Below are 22,628 nucleotides of genomic sequence, written 5' to 3'. Positions count from 1 at the left end.
TTGAACAAATGAGTGATCGAAACTAATACAGAATGATATATCGGCCGAAATGAAAACCTTGTTTGTGCGAATCGTCATGCAATGGTGATTCCCAAATACCAAGCACACATTTTTGCTCCGCGAATCTTGAAACAACAGCGGATGGTGGATGGGACTCACGGGATTGGGCGGTTGCGCACCCGAGAACAGTGACGGAAACCCAAACCCATTGAGGCCTTTCCGGAACCCGTTTCCGTGCGTCAGGAGCATCGGTCGTTTGTTCACAGAAAAATAGAGGCCTCTGGCCCTCGGGTTCCCATCGGAGCGCACGCAGAGAAGGCCAAGAAGCCAGAGCTCGCGATTCCGATGGCCGCCGAGAAGGAGGAGGATCTGCTCCTCAAAAGCTTTCTGGCCGAGGTCAGCGAAGTCGAGAGAGACAACGAGGTCGTCAGGTCTCAATCCCTTTTCCTTTCTTGTTTTGTCTCTATATCACCTCCGGTTTAGCTCAATCCATAACTGGTACCTATTTATCGCTTTCGACTCGAAATTTTTAACTAAAGTATTGAATAAATTTTAATTGATGAGGGCTTGAAGGAAAGATATCATTCAAGGTTTTCATCGATCGTGGAGGAATTATATCTTCGGATTCATATTCTTTTTCAGAAATAATAATTTGGTTTCGACCGTGGAGGTTAGGATATCTGATGGAGAAAGGACATGGGGTAAGAATGCTTTGATTGTTTAGCTGTTTGATAGGGAGAGAGTTAAGTCTGGTGCACTAGGAGATTATTAGGAATTTTCTTTTTTCTTGCACCAGGTTGAATTAAATAATTGACATTCTTTGAAACGTCAACTTTAAGAAATTTCTGGAGTTTTAGGATGGACGGGTCAGTAATTAATTAACACAAGATGGAAGGAAGCAGAAACGTAGGATGAGAAAACCTGCAAATTTAGAGAATATAGGGAGGTGTTTCTATAGTATACAGCAGCTGGGCATCTTTTTCTTTTTCCAAATTTTCCTGGAGTCATGAGATAGTAGTTGGCAGCTGAATGCAGAACTAAATGAAAGATTATTAGGATAATTGAAGACTAGCTGCCGACATAAAAATGATATGAAAAGAGAAAACTTCCAAGAAAAAGTCCAAAGAGTAGTTAGGGGAAATTTTCATTAACAAAGAGATAGTCAAGCAAAAGTGAATCATGCTTAAGTCCTTCTCAAGTTTTAAGTGATATATAAGTAATAATTATCTATTTTAATCTTAGGTTGATTCAGCTTTAATTATTATAATTAGATTATACTAGATATGTAATTTACTTTAACTAATGTTACACTAATTGATCTACAAAAAATACAAGTATAATATGTGTACAATATGGTAGCACCATAGAGGGTCACCATATGATATAGCCCATTTGTACATAATCTTTTATGCTTTGCCTCAATAAATTTGCAATTAGGCCCAAATTCAATATGCACTTTGCAAATAATCAGTGAATTCATATTGCAAAATTTGGTGCAAAGTGAATCAACAGATGCAATATAGATGCATGATTTGGAGAATCTCAATCTGCCAATATATTTCGCCAATTTTTTTGCTTTGTGACAATCACCTTATCTCGTCAACATGTGGCTGGCTCGGGCACAACTCTAAAGTGGTGTCTGGTGGATGTTTAATTATCTCATTTTGCCTTGCTATTGCATATTTTGTTCGCTCTGTGAGCAACTATGAAACTTCTCAGGATACTTTCATGCTTCAAGTTGAATCCGTTTGAGCATCTAAACTTACCATTTGATTCATCAACTGATGATGTGAAGAAGCAATATCGAAAGGTAAAATTACATAGTTGAATTTGATAAGCAGATTCTCTGTCTATTATTGGGATTCCTTTTGATATCTGACCTTATTTAAATTTGCTGAGTTTTGTAGTTGTCTTTGCTGGTTCACCCTGACAAGTGCAAGCATCCAGAAGCAAAGGAGGCTTTTTCAGGTGTTCTAAATTAAATATGCTTCTTCTATGTTGGATAGCGGAGTGAATTGAAACATATTTTCTCTATGCTGTGTTCAATAATGCACTATTGCATCCATCCCTCTGTCAAGCATATTTGTCTACAGTTTCTTGATTATGGTATGAGAATAAACAAGAATTGTCAGGAATCAAAAACTGAGGCCGTGTAATATCCGTTAAATATCACTAGTAGTGGTCTTGATAAGTTAAGTTTTGAAGCTTTTAGAGTTTGTCACAAGAGAAATCAACATTTGGTTTTTTGATTCAAAATTCTGTCTGATTAGATTTTCTAGCTCTAGATTCATATGAAGAATTATATAGTTTTCTTTTTCTAAAAAAAGTGGTTTTAGAAGTCCTAGGAATTACTTCTACATTGGAGAATGGAGAGTTGGTGACTAATATCTTTATATACCTATCCACTTGCTGAGGAAGTTTTCTAACTCCTTGGCATCCTGAAATTCCTATGACACCTAGTCTCCAAAAACCCATGTATATAGAGCTTCGCTTTTGCTACCTGCTTGTGCCATGACTTTCTTCATTCAATATGTGAATCTGAGATCTTGACAGTCTCAGTTTTTTCCTTTAGTTTCTCAAGCATTGAACCTTGTTTCTTAAGCACATGGATTTATCATGCCTTGGATCCCCTCATCACCACTTTCACATCTTGCCTAAGGATCCAAACTTCATCCATGCCATCTTTATTGGTCATCACCACGCTATCCAAATTGTTAAGCCATGCCTAGCAACTTGACTTGAATGCCTCCATTTAATTCATTTTAGTATTATGAAATGTGATCCAAGGTCCCTTCCCACTTAAATTCTCACCCATCCCATCCCTCATCTCTGAACCCCAACCGCATCCATTGACCCACACATTCTTCTAACCAAACCTATCCTCTTTCTAGCTGCTCCTTTAAAACCATCTTTTCAAATGTTGATATGGTGGTTTCCATTTTAAGGCATCATGATGTTGAGTACTGACATATACCAGCTAGGTACAAGGCATATTGTACTGAGTTGATACATTATCAGTACAATATGGGGGTTCAATATTGCCCTCATATCGAAACATGGTACAATTACTGTGCCAACTCTAACAATGTATCATATGTTGGTACGGGGGTATATTGAAGTGACCTGAGCTACACAAACTGTTACATGTATACGGTCTAGTACCAAGACTTAAAATGTTGATGCTAACAAGCAATATATGTGAACCCACTGTAATATTAATGGTCAGGCGCTTGTGAGTTTGTGACTCAAGCTTTTGTTTTAGATGCTTATGCTTCCTTATGAGAAAAAGGTCCTTGCTCAAACCCCTTGTCTTTTTGGTCTAGAAAACTTTTCTTTATGATAAAAAAGGATAATCATGCTTGAGATTTGGGCATTCTTACTCACAAAAAATAGTATACATGAGCATTTAGGAGTTAGCAAGCTCTCCGGCTCATTTAGGTTCCTTCTTAAATCTTCCAGGTAGCATAGTCATGTATTGTTTTATTAAGTGGGGGTGGGGGGTGAATGTTAGCCTAAGATGTTGGAGTCCCCCAAAACTGTCACTTAATGGTCATGCAGTGGGCATCGGACAACTAATGTAATCACTGGTTTTGTGAACTTAAACATGAGTCTGTAGTAGGAATTAGAGATATTTATTTGAAGAGTTAAAGTGTAAATCTTCCTTAGGTGCAAGATTAAATTAGTAGGCCTTAAATTGTAGCAAGTCTTAAAACTCTTTGAGATGATATCTTGAGCAAACTTCAAAGTTTATCATCTTTCTATGTCTCTTTTTAACTGGATAAAAATCGAGTTTGATGTCTGCAATCTTCTTCATTGGTAGGTATCTCTTTCGTCCTCTGTTTATTTTTTCAGACCAATCACTTCTTCAATCTGTTGTCTTCCATAGTATTTCCCCCTCTTATAACTCTTTCCTGTTTTTGCTATCCCAAAGCTTTTTTTGTTGTTGTTTGCCCTTTTGATAATTGAGTTAGTGTAAAGCTTAACATTAAAAATTTCCTCTTGAGCTTCTATCATGAGATGTGTTGTTTTATATGCTTAATTTCCTCCTTATTCCTTTTCCCTCAGGACTATGTATGTTTATTCATCTGGATTAGACAGATTTATAATTTAGATCCCACAATTTTATCTTAGCATTTGGAAGTTATTTCAATAGAGTATTTTTTTTTTTTCAACTCGTTCATATAACTTCTCTAATTCCTATGTTAGACTTGATATTTTGAATACCACTGGTAGACTGCACTTAAGTCATGTACCTGTCACATGACCACTTGAACTGAGGAATACGGACAGCCTGAAATTGTACACTGCTGCTCACCCCTCAGTCAAACAAATACAATGCATGGGGATTTGAAGTATAATAACATCAACAAATTGGGCGTCTATGTGCACATAAAAGAAAATGGGAAAAATTAGTGTTGAAGTTCATGGTATTGACTACATGACAAGTCCAACACCCATATCCCTTCCTCTGTTGGTTTCTTTCTTTCTTACCTTTCTTCTACCTTGGTCATGCCCCCTTTATCTTCTTCTCGCCTCTTCTTTGCAGAAGTGAGCTATCTTTGAGGCTTCTCCATCTCTTTGCTACTTTGCCTCTCATGTAGACAGCATTCATGTTTTAGATGTCAAATTTTGTTCCCCTGTTTCAATATTTATTCTCTGGTAAACAATTCATTTTTTCTTTTTATATTTCTCCATCACATGCTAGGTCGTTTTATGGTTTCATCTCTTCTTTTGATCCTAATATATGCATTTGCAACTACAGTATATTGTGTGGCTAGCTATTCTCTGAAAATCGCCTTGGAAACTTTTTATGTTATGTATCTTTTCTTATGCAGAGAATATCTGGCACATTCAATCCACCCTCCAGAGTGCCCGTATTCTTAGAAGAATTATTTGACAATGCTAGATAATAGGTCCCTGGGAACTAAAATATTGAATCCTTCAGAGCATTCCTATATCCAAATCCATGTTCACTGTGTACCTTTTGATCTTCTCTTTGGTTCTCTCAACATATGACATGTATGTCACCACATGTAAATATTCGTTTTAACTTTTAAGGGATATTTGTTTGTCAATGTTTATTAAAATGGATCTATGCGAAACTTAAAATAATGAGTCTTATAAAATTTTATGTTTGGTTGCTTGGATCTGTTTTAGAAATCCTGATGAAGGGAAGGGAAACTATTTCTCTTCGAATGATCCAAGTTGCATCTAAAAATTTTTCTATTAATCTACATGAATAAGGATCAAATCCTTACCTAATTAGCTGTAGAACCAGAGATCAAATCTCAAATAATCTGAATTAAATCTTCGCGGAGGCCTGAAAGTGCAGACCCTCTACTTCGCATGCACGCCAGATGCCATAGAAAAGCAAGATGAACTCCGATCGAATCACCTTCGCAACCCAATCAAATGAGGGAGGAGATGTGCTGGTGTGACACCTCACACCAGTAGGTGGGACGTCCAAGGAGGGCCCACGCCCAAGGGAAGAGGGGCGGCACCAAAAGGGGAGAGGCTAAGGAGAAGAAGAAGGGCTTCTCTCTTCTCACGCCTCTCTCTTTTTCTCTCTTCTCTCAATCTGATTTGTTTGCTATGCACCCATAGGTAGAGACCCTCTCTATTTATAAATGAATCTCATGACCCAATAAGTATAGGAGTCCTAACTCAAATTTGATTTGAATCAGTCCAATACTTATAAAAGAAGAATTTCTACGTGAGATAGAATTACCATCACATATGACAATCATTTTGCATCCAATCTCTCATCTACATGGGACGCTCCAAACCAGCACCATTCCAGGTGTTGGTTGGTCCACATGAGAGGAGAATCCCAATGCAAGAATGATTTCTCATATCTCATCTAAAACGGGTACGATTCGAATCCAATTCGAAGCTGGTTCGAAACAATTTCGAAAGACTGTCAATCTCAAACTCTTTAAGACTTTTGTACCAAGTCTAACTTGAATTTTGGACCCAATTAGGCTTAATTAATTCAGATCTAATCTAAAATTAATTAGTCATTTAAATCCAATCTTTCATATACTTCATGGATCATAGATCAGAAATTGTTCATCCCTAGGATCGAATCTGAACCTCATGTGTAGTGCTAGCTAGACATAGTCAACTCTTCAATCCCGTTTGACCCATAACTTAATTCTCAATCAAATTAGCTTATATGTTCAATCAAGTCAAGTACTTCCAAATTGGACATATAAACATAAGTCAATTCCTTCCTACTTTGTCTGACTTGTGTACGTGACTCCATAGGTTCAAACACTAAATCGATAGCATAGGAATCAATTTCTGTACTAATCGAAATACCATCTAGCAATGGTTTCCGACGTCCAGATAGGTCGAATTATCGTAAAAGAATATTCCAGAACCCATACACATGGTTGCCGCATAATTCATCTTTTTGATTTTGAATGCTCTAGGATGGTCTCAGGTTAACTGTCAATCGAGATTGCTTCATCCACATGATATTTCAACCTTTCAAATCCATCTCATAGATTACCTTGGCCAAGGTTTTACTAAATTGAAATACAGCAATACATCAACTCCAATAATTCGGAGGGGTCAATCCCATCTTGATCCACACACAGATTTCGCAAGTACTTGATTGTACTCAGTAGCCTTCTATCACTGCATTAGAAATTTAGATAGTCCAGCACCAAAGCACAGTGAGTTGCTTGCAAGTCACTATGGTGATCTCAGGTTTGAAGGATACTTATACCCATGTGTTTTGCGAGCAGCTCTTGACAGTAGAACGCTCAGCAGGTAAGTCACTTGTTCAGTGATGATGTACTCCTATATCTCATCTGTATGTTATACCAAGTCAACATACTCCTTGATTAAGAGGACAACCAACCCATATGGCACACAATGACCTCCACTCGATAAACGTTATCATCCTTAATCACATATCATTTGATCGTGAATATGTTTAAAAACTATACGATGAATCCTCTCTTTATCGCATGCTAATATAGTTCTAAAGATTTCATCACAACACAAGAGTTCAAGGAAGATGTTATTTTGTGATGAAAAATATCAGAATAATTTTTATTCATTAATCAATAACTCATATACAAAGAGAAACTCAATCGTCACATGATTGATTTTAGGACACAATTTCCAACAACTTTCATTCAGACTAAAGCCAATCAGGACAGTATCTTATACCCATCTTCTATTTGAAATTATCGAACTCTTTAATCTCGAGAGTTTTAGTGAAGGGGTCGGCTAAGTTCTCCTTTCTGTCGATCTTCTGAAGCTCAACGTCATCTTGGTTCACGATCTCTCATATCAGGTGATAGCGGTGCAGAATATGTTGCAGCGTCTGATACAGCAATGTATTTCGCTTCACATACAAAATCAGCCACAGTATGTTGCTTGGAATTCTTCTAGCAAACAGCTCCTCCATTCAAGGTAAATACGTAATCCGACACGCTTCTGCTGTCATCACAATCTGACTGAAAACTGGAATCAATATATCTCACAAGTTTCAGGTCAGTGTCTGCATAGATAAGCTATTGGTCTTTAATATTTCTCAAATACTTAAGAATTGCTTTCGCAATTTTTCAATGCTTCTCACCCAGATCAGACTGGTACCTACTCACTATCTCTAGTGAATAAGTCACATCCGGTCTCGTACATGTCATAGCATACATGATATATCCCACTGCCGAAGCATATGCTATTCTACTTATATACTCTCTCTTCAGCAGTTGTCGGACAATCTTTCTTGAAAAGAGTAATTCTACGACCTATCGGAAGATAGTCTTTCTTGAAATTATTCTCGTTGAACCGCTTCAACAAGGTATCGATGTACGTGGATTGGGACAATCCAAGCAACCTTTTAGATCTATCTCTATAGATCTTCATCTTTAGGATGTAGGATGCTTCTTCTAAATCCTTCATGGAGAACTGTGATGATAACCACAGCTTCACACTCTGCAAAGTCGGAATGTCATTTTCTAGTAACAGTATGTCATCCACATACAGCACAAGAAAAATGACTACAGAATCTAAAGCTCACTTGTAGATGCAAGGCTCTTCTCCATTCCTAACGAAGTCATACATTTTGATCATTTTATCAAAACGCATGTTCCAACTCCTAGATGTTTGCTTAAGTCCATAAATAAATCTTTTCAGCTTGCACACTTTCGACTCATCTGTGGATATGAACCCTTCAAGTTGTATCATATACACTTCTTCTTTCAGTTCTTCGTTAAAGAAAGTGGTTTTGACATCCATCTATCAGATCTCATAATCTAAGTGTGCAGCGATAGCAAGCATAATCCGGATGGATTTGAGCATTGCCATAGGAGAAAATGTCTCGTCATAGTCAATACCATAACGCTGACAGTAATCTTTGGCAACTAAACGGACTTTATAGATCTCTACCTTTCCGTCCACTCCTCTTTTCCTCTTGAAAATTCATTTATACCCTTGGGTTTTATCCCTTCGGATGGATCAACTAGTGTCCATACACCATTGATCTTTATAAACTCCATCTCGAACTTCATGGCCTCAAGCCATTTCTGGGAGTCGGGCCTTTGCATGGCCTCCATATAGGTGATTAGATCCTCATCGTTTTTATCAAGTTTGATGGGGTCACCATTCTGGATCAGAAAATCATAGTATCTGTCCGGCTGACGTGATACTCTACCGGATCTTCTTAATGGTGCCTCTACTAGCTCCGGATTTGACTCACCAATCAAATGCAATTCTATGTATGTCGGTCCTTCCACCTCATGAACTTCATCAAGTTCAATTTTACAGGCATTAGCTCCTTCACCAAGGAACTCCTTTTTCAAAAAGACTGTCCGGCTGCTGACAAACACCTTTTGTTCTGCAACGAAGTAGAAGTAGTATCCTTTAGTTTTCTTTAGGTACCCTACGAATAAGCATTTGTCGGACTTTGGTCCAAGCTTATCTGTTTTTAAATGCTTGACATAAGCTGGACACCTCCAGATCCTATGGTGTGAGAGCATCAGCTTACGCCCAGTCCATATCTCATATGGAGTTTTATCGACAGACTTGCTGGACACCTTATTCAAAATGTAGCAGGCAGTTTCTAGAGCATATTCCCAGAAGAAGATTGACAGACTCGCAAAGCCCATCACGGATCGGATCATATCTAACAATGTTCGATTTCTCTTCTCTGACACCTCGTTATATTGTGGTGTTCCAGGAGGGGTCCACTGTGAGAGAATCTCATTCTCTTCCAGATATGTTAGGAATTCATTGGTGAGGTATTCACCATCTCAGTCTGATCGAAGAGTCTTAATACTCTTTCCACTCTGTTTCTCTACTTCAGCATGAAATTGTTTGAATATTTCAAATGATTCTGACTTATGCTTCATAAGATAGACATACCCATACCTCGATAGGTCATCTATGAACGTAATGAAGTAGTAGTATTCTCTGGCACTTATGTTCATAGATCCGCATACGTCAGTATGTATTAGACCTAGGATATCACTGGTTCTTTCACCTTTTTTCTTAAAAGCTGACTTAGTCATCTTACCAAGTAGACAGGATTCACAGGTCGGTAATGATTCACAATCATCTATTTCAAGGACACGTTCTTTGATGAACCTGTCAATCATATTCTTGTTCACATGACAAAGCCTACAATGCCAAAGGTAGGATTCACTGATATTATCTAATCTAGGACGTTTGCTGGCTGTATACATTACACTAACAGATCGTAATATTATGTATATGCCATGTTTTAATTGTCCATGCATAATTGCAGTATCATTCATAATGATATCACAAAAATCATCCTTTATTATAAACTTATAACCAAGTTTGACCAAAAGACCTATAGAGATGACATTCATCATAAAAGAGGGATAATAGTGGCAATCATCTAACATGACACTACTGGACTCGAAGACAAGCTGCAAAGTTTTCAATGCCAGAACTAGAACAAGACTTCCATCTCCAATGTTAAAGAACCGCTCGCCCTCTCGAAATTTCTTACTTATCTGCAGTCCCTGCAACGAATTGCATATATTAATAGGACTTTCGGTATCCAATACCCACGCAGTAGTATCATAAACAGAGAAATTACAAGGAGTTATCATATAAGTATCTTGTGAAGCAACCGTTTGCTTCTTTCTCTTATTCTTAGGCCTGTTTGGGTCAAGGGTGGTTATGTAAGCAGGACAATTCCTTTTTCAATGACCCTACTTCTTGCAGAAGAAGCATTCTGCTTGGCTCTTGTCAACTTTTGACGGTTTGCTCTGCTTCGGATCGACGGCATGGGATTTCTGCACCTTCCTTTTCTTTCCTCTCCTAGAGGATCGACACCCTACAGATGAACCTCCCACTAAATTCACTGGCTCCTTCTGGAGCTGGTGATCCTTCTTAAAAGTCTGCAGTAACTCTAGCAAATCATAGTAGTTCACCGCAGGCTTCGTCATTCTATAATGACTGAGAAAGGATAGGTAGGATTTCGATAGCGAATTGAGGATAGCATCTTTGTCTAACTGTTCATGCAACAGAAAGTCAAGTTTGCTAAGATGTTCAATCTGCTCAATCATGTACAATACATGATCGGTGATTGAAGCCTCCTCTCGCATATGGGCATTGAACATTGCACAGGAAGTTTTGTGTCTCTCTGCATTCTCAGGAATGCCGAATGACTCATTCAACATTTGAATGATCTCCTCTGGCTGCGTATCCTCGAACTTACGGCTAAGTTCGTCGTTCATAGCTGCCCTCATCACGCAATGCACAGTCGTGCGGTCATTGAGCCACTTCATGTAAGTGTCTCTCGCGGCACAAGGAGCATTGGCTGCAGGTTTTTTAGGTGCCTCATCCGTAAGGACATATAAAATTCTCTAATGCTCCAAAACGATCTTCAAGTTTCGATACCAACTATCGAAGTTGGGTTCGGCGAGCTTGTCGCTGTGCAACAGCGTACGAAGGGATAGTGTGTTAGCTATAACTGAAAAAAAAATATTAGTCTATTAGTATATGAATTATTTTTAATCCTGAAAATATGGACTTTAGTCTAAAAGTCCTTCCACTACTTTTACGAATTGGTAGCCTCTACTTCCAACTCGAGGAATTACACTAATTCCTTAGTGAGTACTAGAATCCACATGGACTGCATTCGGGCTTGAGTGTGGCTCGACCAATCCTAGTGCATCCATGAGTAGGTTCATAACCAATTGTTTCTCCAAACAATTTCTAGCAATTGGGTTTTGCCTCAGGTATCCCTTCAACAGGCGTGTGGCACCTCTATTGAAAATTCTGATTAGGTCTAACCATTAACATGATACACCAAGTGCATCCAACAAACAGATGTCCAAATCCGAGTGTGGCTCGGCCAACATGAGCATTGATCTAAAAGTACATCATGATAGTCGTATGATGAATGATAATTTCAATCGTAATAGACATCAGGCGTGCGGCACCTCCAATGCTTATTTAGAATATTGGACTCATTATCACGTATCTTAATGGAAGGCTATGATCAAGTTATTCTATAACTTTATCATTTTATGGATTTAATAATTTAGAGGATTTGATTTCATTGATCTGAGAATAAGAGAAGAAGTCGACCTGCAAGTTGCAAATCCTCCCACTGACTTCACCAAATCATGTAAAGGATTAGACACAAGCTGGTCTAAAGACACCTAAATCAGTCATACTGATTCACGTTAATGGCATGGGTCTGCACGAATTGATTAGTGACCTAATCAAAACATAATCTACCATTTCGGTCAGGTAAGTGAGATCAGTGGGAGGGATGTGCCCTTAACTCACCGTAGATGCATTTAGGTGAATAGCTCTCAATTAAAAACCGCTTGATCAAATCTGCCAAGCTTACCAGAGACACTAACTGGTTAATTAGTTTCGATTTAATCTACTAAAAGATTCAGACTCAATCACGGAGCCATGATCATGGTCCATTTATTAGGGTCAAACACATGGACTTAATCAAACTTCAACTATTGAGATTGATCTAGAGAAATTCTGATCTAATCTAATTCAACACTTGATTAGATTTAATCAATTTCTCTACTTGGTCCATATGTATTTCTAACCCTAGGTCTAACCCATTAGAAGGACCTAATTCGAGCTAACTCATTGTCCATCATTTTATGTGGTGTCTTAATGATCTTCAATTCTCAAATCTAGATCATTTAAAGCTTAATTCATAATTAAGTGTGTGAAATGTGTGTTTCAATCTGTAGAATTATTCTACCAGGATTTCAAGTGAAGCATACCATATGTTTCAACTCATGAAAACAAATTTTCATAATATGTTTAACAATTAAACATACATAGGTATGATTTAAGCTTCATACATACATCTCATGCATCATGATAATTTTTAGATCAATACCAATTACATCTTATGTAACATGCAATTCAGATCTAAAATAATTTTATATCTGAATTTTATCTTATTGTAATAAATCATAAATCACTTTAGATCTAATTTAAACATATATATGATCAAAATAATTCATGAAAATCTGTTTGCTTTTCTTCTTCATGAAATCGAATCACAATGACACCCTTATACGTCATAAGAGAACCCATCGAATAGGCAAAAGAAAGATTAATCTTTTCAATCTCCTATGATCGGACGGTCCGATGATCTCATCAATCCCAGTACTAGGCTACTAAGATCTGAAATCTAATTTCATATATAATCACATCAACATGCAATTATTGACAAAACTATTTATATCATGAACATATCCTTAATCTTATCAATTATGTTCTTCATTTAATCTAATTAGATTTGATGCATCATATACATCATATCAGATCTGAAACACGTCTTATACTGATTATAAAACATCAATTTTAGATTTGATATCATATAGAAAATTAATTAGATGCAAACATGAATGCATAAGGAATAAATTTCTGATAAAATCTGTTTTCGCGCAGTACTGAATTCTGATAGGATTCATATCTAAATATCCATCAAAATGGATCCAATTCAGATCTGAAATAAACCCCACTTCATAATAAAAATAACAATATTAAAATTCTGTTAAAATAAATTTAAAACAGATTTTAATTCACATTGTTATTCCATCAAAAATTCAGCAACAGCAAAATTCTGTTATAACAAACTTATAACAACCTTAATCAACAATTGATTAGGCTCATCTAATCCAATCAAAATCAGATCAGAAATTTTATACAAACAGATTTAAATCAAATTTAATGTCTCACAAAAAATCTCAATTACATCTTATGTAATTAATCTCAAAAAATTTAGTTATGCATGCATGTATTTCAGACCTGCTTTGATACCAATTGAAGGAAAGAAAAACTGTTTCTCTTCGGATGACTCAGGTTGCATCTAAAAGTTTTTCTATTAACCTACGTAAATAAGGATCAAATTCTTACCTGATTAGCAGCAGAATCAGAGATCAAATCTCAAATAATTTGAATTAAACCTTCGCGGAGGCTTGGAAGTGCAGATCCTATACTTCGCATGCACGCCAGACGCCGCAAGAAAGCAGGATGAATTTCGATCGAATCACCTTCGTAACCCAATCAAATGGGGGAGGAGATGTGCTGGTGTGACACCTCACACTAGCAAGTGAGACGCCCAAGGAGGGCCCACGCCCAAGAGAAGAGGGGCGGCACCAAAAGGGGAGAGGCTAAGGAGAAGAAGGGCTTCTCTCTTCTCACGCCTCTTTCTCTTCTCTCAATCTGATTTGTTTGCTATGCATCCATAGGTAGAGACCCTCTCTATTTATAGATGAATCTCATGACTCAATAAGTATAGGAGTCCTAACTCAAATTTGATTTGAATCAGTCCAATACTCATGAAAGAAGGATTCCTACATGAGATAGAATTGTCATCACATATGACAACTACTTTACACCCAATCCCTCACCCAAATGGGACGCCCCAAACCAGCACCATTCCAGGTGTTGGTTGGCCCACATGAGAGGAGAATCTCAGTGCAAGAAAGATTTTTCATATCTCATCAAAAATGGATTCGATTCGAATCTAATTCGAAGTTGGTTCGAAATAATTTCTAAAAGCTGTCAATCTCAAACTCTTTAAGATTTTTGTACCAAGTTTAATTTGGATTTTGGATCCAATTATACCCAATTAATTCAAATCTAATCTGAAATTAATTAGTCATTTAAATCCAATCTTTCATATGCTCCATAGATCATAGATCAGAAACTGTTCATCTCTGGAATCGAACCTGAACCTCATGTGTAGTGCTAGCTAGACATAGTCAACTCTTCAATCCCGTTTGACCCATAATTTAATTCTCAATCAAGTTAGCTTATATGTTTAATCAAGTCAAGTACTTCAAATTGGACATATAAATATAGGTCAATTATTTCTATTTTGTCTGACTTGTGTGCGTGACTCCGTAGGTTCAAATACTAAGTCGGTAGCACAAGAATCAGTTCTTGCACTAATCGAGATACCATCTAGCAATGGTTCCTGACGTCCAGATAGGTCGAATTATCGCAAAAGAATATTTCAGAACCCATACATATGGTTACCGCATAATTCATCCTTTTGATCCTGAATGCTCTAGGATGGTCTCAGGTTAACTGTCAACCGAGATTGCTTCATCCACATGATATTTCAACCTTTCAAATCCATCTCATGGATTACTCTGGTCAAGGTTTTACTAAATTCAAATACAGCAATATATCAACTCCAATAATCCGAAGGGGTCAATCCCATCTTGATCCACACACAGACTTCGCAAATACTTGACTGTACCCAGTAGCCTTCCATCACTGCATTAGAAATCTAGATAGTCCGGTACCAAAGCACAGTGAGTTGCTTGCAAGTTACTATGGTGATCTCAATCTGAAGAACACTTAAATCCATGTGTTTCGCGAGCAGCTCTTGACAGCAGAATGCTCAGCAGGTGAGTCACTTGTTCAATGACGATGTACCCCTATATCTCATCTGTATGCCATATCAGTGTCACTACACTCCTTGGTTAAGAGGACAACCAACCCATATGACACACAACGACTTCCACTCGATAAACGTCATCATCTTATAATGACGTATCATTTGATCGCGAACATATTTAAGAAATATACGATAAATCCTCTCTTTATCGCACACTAGCATAATTCTAAGGACTTCATCACAGCACAAGAGTTTAAGGAAGATGTTACTTTGTGATGAAAAATATCAGAATAATTTTTATTCATTAATCAATAACTCATATACAAAGAGGAACTCAATCGTCACACGATTGGTTTTAGAACATAATTTTAACATCTGGCTGGTCAGAAAACCTAAAAAAATAACATTACAGAAAAACTGGTCCTACCCTATATTTTATAACTGTTTGGCAGATAATCAATGTTTAAATACAGTCCATGCAGTCAACAGCCACAAATGTAGGTCAAGGCAGCATGCATGTGGAACCCAGATGTTTATGATTTGTGATGATGATCAATCATTGCTTGATAAGTCACTTCCAGATTGATTTTTGAGCTTCTTTTTGAAGACTTGTAGATTAAATACTATATGCTTTGTTGATTAGATAGATACTTTAAAGTTAGTTATAGGCCGTGCTTCTTCATACTTGTATTCTGATTGTGCATCATTTAGTAATCGATTTGTTCATTGCATTGGCTTACTTGATATTTGATTGTGGTTCATCAGATCATGTTAGTTTTATAGGTTAACATGTTAGTTTCCGCTGAAATAGGGTCTTAAATAAGTCTGAAGGTCTTTTTTCTTGGATTTTCTACTTATTTAATTCTGAATTTCTAGTTTTATCTAGTTATGTGTGTTTTATTTTTGAAGAAGATATTTCCAAAGTACCAACTTTATATATTGCCCAAATATGCACCCACATGCCACATTTGTGCTGTGCAGTACCCCTGCTGCCATCATACTGCTGCTATTTTTTAAGACCTTGCGTAGAATCATGTTTTATGGTTTCCTGTTCACTGAAAGTCACAAACAATCAATCAGCCCTTAAAAGTTCTACGTATTAAACTATGCCCGCCCAAAGATGCTTCCTTGTTCCTTCCCCCATTTTTTTTTCTTGTTATGAACAAGTGCTAAGCACATCCTTATTTTTGTCAACCATTACTATTACTAGATACTCTCTTCATCTGCACTTGTATTAGCAGTTTACTGTTGATTGAGTAAAGCATAATATGTCTATATTTAATACTAATGACATTTGCTTGAAGCTTGTTTATCTTTTCTTTCAAAGCATGAAACATGCAATCTTTTTTTCCTCCTGCCACTTAATTTTGGTACTTTTAATAAAGCATTAGAAATCTGCCGCTACAATGCCAGAATTTTCAACTTTCTTCATCAAACGACGCTGTATCCTGACATATATGGCTTGCTAAGATGCAAATATGTGATGGCTGATGTGTTTTTTTCCCTCCATAGTGATGGCTGATATGTTTTTCCTCCCCAAATTATTTAATATCTTTATGCAACCTTTGCTGCCTTTTATTTCTATTTATCTTGTTTTGAGGTGTTACTGATGATTAAATTTTGCTTCTAACAGCATTGGCAAAAGCCCAGCAGTTACTACTCGATTCGCAGGAAAGGGAATACCTTCTTACTCAATTAAATGCTGCAAAAGGTGCGCACATAAGTCTATATGTTTGTGCTTCCTTCTTATCCTTTATCTATTATCTTTATTCAAACAATTTCTGTGCATTCTTCTATGATGGTCTGGACATTGGATAGTTTTCTTATAAATGTCATGTCTTCTATGAGACGTGAAATTCTTATTTCTGTGTTGACTCTGCTGATGTATTAAATTTCCATTCATAATTGCATACAACAATGGATAAAATTTATTTTTGCCTTTAGGCCAATGAACCTTCATTTTCTTGTTTGATATCTGTGCTACACTTAAGATGCTTGAGATAGAAAAAAGAGCGACTTATCCCTATCAAAGACCATTTTTCGGTGCTTGTCATATTGTGCCCCACAGATCTGTGGTTTAGAATTTGTCTTTTAAAGATGCTTCTTATCATTTTTGTGAGGTGCTGCGATGTTTTAGCAGCAAATGATTAGGTATGGTTGCTTTTGAACTTTTTGTTCTTCATTACTGTTTTGGGAATTGATTTTAGGAGTGCTCTGTTTGTTTTCTTCTATGTTGCTGGAACAACTGGATTTGCACGATATTCTAACAGATGAAACAATTTGTTCTTTTTGGTTATGAGCTGCAGAAGAGCTAAGGATGCAGAGGAAGAAACAGTTGAAGAAAGATAATGCTTCCAAAATAAAAGCACTAGTTGATGAGGTAAAGTGAGGTGTTTCATTCATTTTCTGTCATACCTTTGAGCTAGGGCATTTATATCGGCCATTGTTTTTGCCAAATATTTTGTCCCTCCATTGTTTATGTATCTGATCTTCAAGCTTGAAAATTTTGCTTCTTGTCATAGGTTGTTTAAGTGTTCACCCTCAGATAGAAATTAAAATATGTTTGACCCATTTACTGATTGAATGTCATGGTACTTAATTTTTAAAACAACCCACTTGTTGTTTAGAATGTAATATAGAATAAAGCCATTTGTTCATTGTTTCACCTCATGACTACTCTATATGTATAATTATTTGTTATGTGAACATAAGAAACAGATGCTTTATGATTTTTGGGAACCTTTATTTCTTAATCTGCATTTTCCATTTTGTAGCATTGGTTTTTTGACTTTAAGTAGCTTTGTAAGATTGAATATGAAGTTATTTTTGACATTTTTGAAAGAGTCTAACTTCGAGGGACAACCAGTTTGTACTAAGAAACTAATGTAAGTGATAATAAATAGACTGAAATAGATCTTTCATTAAAAACCCCAGACTTGAGTGCCAGCCTCCAGCAAGATGGACAGCTGAATGAGCTCAACAATCTCTATCACTTGAGCTAAGACATTCTGCATGCATTAAGGTTTGCAAAATTCTTAATTTTTAAGATGGTACACTAATCTGATAGTATCAATGAAGTACTTGTGCTAAAAACTAATTGATTGACTGTATTAAGTCCATCATCTGGGCACTTAGGTAACTGCTTGGGACTATCACCTGGGGTTGACTGAGCTATTTGACTACCACGTAGAGGATACAATTGAATTTTGTGTGAACACATTTGCAACTAGCTCTATTGTTACAGCATGTGCATTGCTTCCCCAAAATAATCATCATCAACAAGACTATAATTATCTAAAGTGCTCATAAATTAATTTGCACTTGGGAATATTTATGTATGCTATATATGACATTTCTGTAATATTTAAGTTGCATATAAGTTGCGTACATTCTCTATGGTGTGCATTTGTTATTTTTTAAGTTTTGAAGTATTGTTTCTCATGTTACATTGGAGTTCCACAGCCTACAGCTGTACTTTATATGAGGCTATGACAGGTTGAATTTGCAACATATCAAGAGAGAATCAATGCCACTGAGTGTTGAATTATAGGAAGTATCTGTGTAAACTTAATGATGTTAGTGATGGCATTTCCATTTTGCCATTATTGTTTTCTTGTTCTTTTCACTGTCTTTTTCTCTTCCTCTTCGCATATGGTTATCTCTGAACTAAGTTGAAGTTTTTACATGCTGAGGATATAAATAAATAAAATGTGTTTTCGATCGTTAACATTTAAGCTTGCATATTCTTTTCCTCCAAATATTACTTTTGAAAGGTATTAAATTCTGACCCAAAGAAATATCTGACTTCTATATATAGGGAAAATGTGAGCGGCAGTATGAGCAATCAGAAGAATTCCAGCAGCAATTGAAAATGAAAGTGCGTGAAATTTTAACTCAGCAAGAGTGGCGTCGGAGAAAAATGCAAATGAGGGTCTGCTAAATCCTTGTTTCAGTATATATTTTTTTGGTTTTAGTTAATGACTGATGATAGTTAATGGATGATTACAATTTTTCATTGAATAGATATCAGAAGAGGAAGGAAGACTGAAGAAGGATGAAGAAGAGACCAAGGAAATGTGGAAAAGGAAGCGTGAGCACGAGGAACAGTGGGAAGAAACAAGAGATCAGCGAGTATGTTTGCTTTCTATTTTTTTTTTTACTTCAACAAGATTGTTCTTGTAATGCTAGTTTGATCCTGCAATCAATAGAATCAGAAGCTTACAAATTTATGATTCTAAATGATATTCTAATGCTCATGCTTGTTATAGTTGTAGGAAAGTTACAACCTAAGTGCTGAGTATCACTACGGTGACAGCAGAGTAGCCTTCACTGAACTGGTTTATGTTGTCCTTGATTTGCTTTCAAGCTCAAACATAATTATTCAAATATTGACTATGTCTATCATATATTTACTTCTTTCATTCAGTCTAAAATTGTAAACACATTTTTGGGAGGCACTGCCTCTATGATCTCTTTTAAGTGTGTCTATCTTTTCCGTCCCACTTCTTATCCTGCAACATCTGATGCAATGAGAATCCCAGGGCCCGCTTTGTCAGCTTATAGTGACTACTTATTAGTTCCTATATTGATCAATTTCATTTTTCCGTTAATACTAAAATATAAATGCACACAGTTAACTAAGTGTTAAAGCTACAATATACAAAATCAGAAGTGAATACTACATCTTATAGTGTATGAGAATTCATTTATTATCCTTTTAATAGAACAATTCTGCATCGTCAACATGTAAAATATTACTTTTTCCTGGATATTATTGCTTTCATAAGTGCTGTTTTGGTTATTTATATATGATTGCACTTAGCGATATGAGGGATGCCTTCAATAGGAAATAGCATAAATATATGGTTGAATCTTCTGTTCAATGCATATTCAAAGCTCTCTTCCTTTAATTTTTTAAAGGATAACTTTCTGCACTTGGAGGATTTATGAAAAATTACTTATGGGAAGCAACATAAAAGGGCAGCAGTGGGCATCCCAAGGGCTGTCACTAAATGAGCTTTTTTTTCAATCTATATTATCTGTGGTTGGAGGTTAAACCAGTAGCAAATAAAGGGCAGAGAAGTATGTGGCATTTTAAGAAGCACGAGCTGCATAGATCCTTCATATCAGCTAAAAAAATCTATTTTAATATGTTAGTTGCAGTGTGTGCATGGCTTTAGGGTGAATATTAAAAGAAAGCTGTTACTAGAGAATGAGAGAATCTTGAATAACATGACTTTTAAATGGATGAGGCTCCTTTTATGGATATTTGTCTTTTTATTGTTGTGACATGTAATCCTTAAATAGTATTTCTTGAATGCATTTATTCAAGCGAGTGACATTAATGGTCCATTTTATAAATTAAAAGATATGAAAGCATTTAAATGTTAAAAAGCCTATCAAGAGTAATGCTATATCAGCCAAGTTTTACTTACACCTCATTATGTGCTGTCATAACAGCTGATCCCCTGTTAAAGGGTGACTGATTAATGTAAATCTTCTTGCAAGGATTGTTGGTCTTGCAGCTGTTATGTTGTTAGTGTCACTAAATGGGAAAGGGATCAGTAGTTGGAGCCATGATATTGAATGTCCATGTATAAAGAATTGAATGCCGGTAGTACGAAGGAAATATCCATACACCATATACAGATTTTTGTTACAAGAGGCTATCTTATTGATAGAATTTGATTGTAGAGTTGCAAGGCACTGCAAATGCATCAAAATAATTGTCACAAAGAGGGGGGATGGTATATTGAACATCAATTTAAAAACTATATGGAATCAACAAAATGAGAATGTAGAATTTACTTGTTTTTGGCAAAATGTTGAATGGGAGTTCAAGCACATATGATAAACATTGTAATGATGAATTTATTAACCACCTGTATGCCTACAAAGAGCTTCATTAGCAATTAGAGCATAGATGAAGGTTGTAGGTTCAACCAATATAAATGGACTACTGATTGAGATGGAATTGATGTTTGCAAACTAGACTAGAGGAGGCATTCCTAGGAGATCATGGATAAAGAAAATGTTTGATAACAATTTGAATAATGGTTCTGATTGAAGCTCAAGAAAAAGTGCATGTTTGCTGGTCGGTGCATTGATAGGAATGGAACTAAGCTTTAGATGCATAAAATAACGCTTGTTACTTTTAATCGTGACGCAATAGTGTGCGGTGGTAAGATATCCTTGGCCCTGCATTACACAGGCTGTCTTCTCAGGTTAACCTTTTAAGTCCATTGATATGTCTGAAAATAATGTAGCACACTCATGTTCAATGGGTCTGGTAAGTTGCTCTTCCTCATGACAGAAAGGTGGGATGACAAGATCAACATAACACAGTGTTCTAAATTCACGAAGTCTTGTTATAATGCACTTTCCTAAACCCTGCCATACAATGCACTAAATGGATTTTCACCAAATCACGGCTTGTGGCATGCACAAAATTATGTTGCCACCTCGTGGTTGAGTAGTTGATTTACAAAGTGTCACATTTTCTGAGCTTAAATTATGGCAATTCTGAGATGTTTAGTCAACTGCATATTCTAATCTTCTTAATACACGTTATCATTGTTTTTTCCCCCCATTATGTCAACCAAGTTTGCAAATTGTGGTTATTACATTTCTTTTGTTGGTTATCATATTTCTGTTTTCCTTGATTCTTTCATTGCATTCTATTTAAATTTGAACATGAAAGCTGGTAAAGTGGAACGTGCGCTTTACCTACTCGAAGATTGTTATGTTGGCAATTGGAAACGTATGCTTCTTGTTTACCTGTTTTAGTTGTATTCGCAGGTTTCCAGCTGGAGAGATTTCATGAAGACTGGAAAGAAGGTAAGAAGATTATGCATATTAACTGTAGATAAATCCGGGACAGTCTTTGGGTGAAAACTGTGAAAATGATACCTGGCATCTTGTTCTATAGGGTAAAAAAGGAGAGACCCGACCACCGAAGCTCAAAACAGAAGATCCAAACAAATCTTACGTGCAAAGGCCAGTAAATCGAGGGTGAATCACTACTGACATTGCTGCGCCTGATATTAAAATGAGCAAACAGATTTGACAAGTCAGAAATTTATTAAATATTTTATGTTAGAGATATTCGGTGGTTAAAGGTGAGTCTTGGAGTTTGGCTTGCTGGAATTACATTGTTTGTATTAACACAAATTTGGTAGGATTCTAAGTTTCAATTATGCTTGAGTTCTATAATAGAATGGTAGGGAAATTTTTACGCTATACATTTGTTTTCGGATGTTTAACTGGAAGGAGGTGACGACACATTCGAAAAATTATGCCTTTGGTGTATCTTGAATTCCATGGATTCCATATTTCTCCTGGTTATGTGCTGGAGCAAAGCTCTTCTTCTCCTTTCATGTTTTTCTTTAGTTTCTCGTCAAGATTTTAAATCCCGTAAGATAAGATTATCTCAATTTTTTCATAAAATGAGATACACCGTCGTTTCATTCCATTCCAGCACTTAGAACAGAGGATGTTCCAAAGCGTCCCAATCGAAATACTAAAATGTTAGTGCGATGGTCTTGTCGCAATATATGGGATGGTATCTCATCCCGATGTCTCGTGGGATATCTCACTAAATCTGAATTCTTGTTTCTCACTATCTGCAAAGAGGTTATATTTTGATGTGATTTAAATTTTTATGTAACGTTTACATCAATTGGTACGAGGAAACGGTACTCTAAGCTTTTTTAGGAGGAAAAAAAAAAAAGAAAAAAAA

General features: G+C 36.4%; 1 protein-coding gene across 1 annotated transcript; it reads left to right on the top strand.

Annotated features, from left to right (window-relative positions):
• Window positions 1–56: 56 nt before the first annotated feature.
• LOC105048732 (J domain-containing protein spf31) lies at window positions 57–22,198 on the top strand. Its single transcript, XM_010928164.4, is given in 11 exon segments — window positions 57–179; window positions 181–251; window positions 254–431; window positions 1,720–1,810; window positions 1,908–1,968; window positions 16,524–16,601; window positions 17,197–17,270; window positions 18,708–18,821; window positions 18,914–19,021; window positions 21,689–21,727; window positions 21,819–22,198. Coding segments are annotated over 11 exon segments (999 nt in total). The 5' UTR covers window positions 57–81; the 3' UTR covers window positions 21,906–22,198.
• The last annotated feature ends 430 nt before the right edge of the window (window positions 22,199–22,628 follow it).

The sequence above is a fragment of the Elaeis guineensis genome, chromosome 7, assembly GCF_000442705.2.
Source record: "Elaeis guineensis isolate ETL-2024a chromosome 7, EG11, whole genome shotgun sequence".
In the NCBI taxonomy this organism is placed as follows: domain Eukaryota; kingdom Viridiplantae; phylum Streptophyta; class Magnoliopsida; order Arecales; family Arecaceae; genus Elaeis; species Elaeis guineensis.
This window is presented reverse-complemented; position numbering and strand designations above follow the sequence as displayed.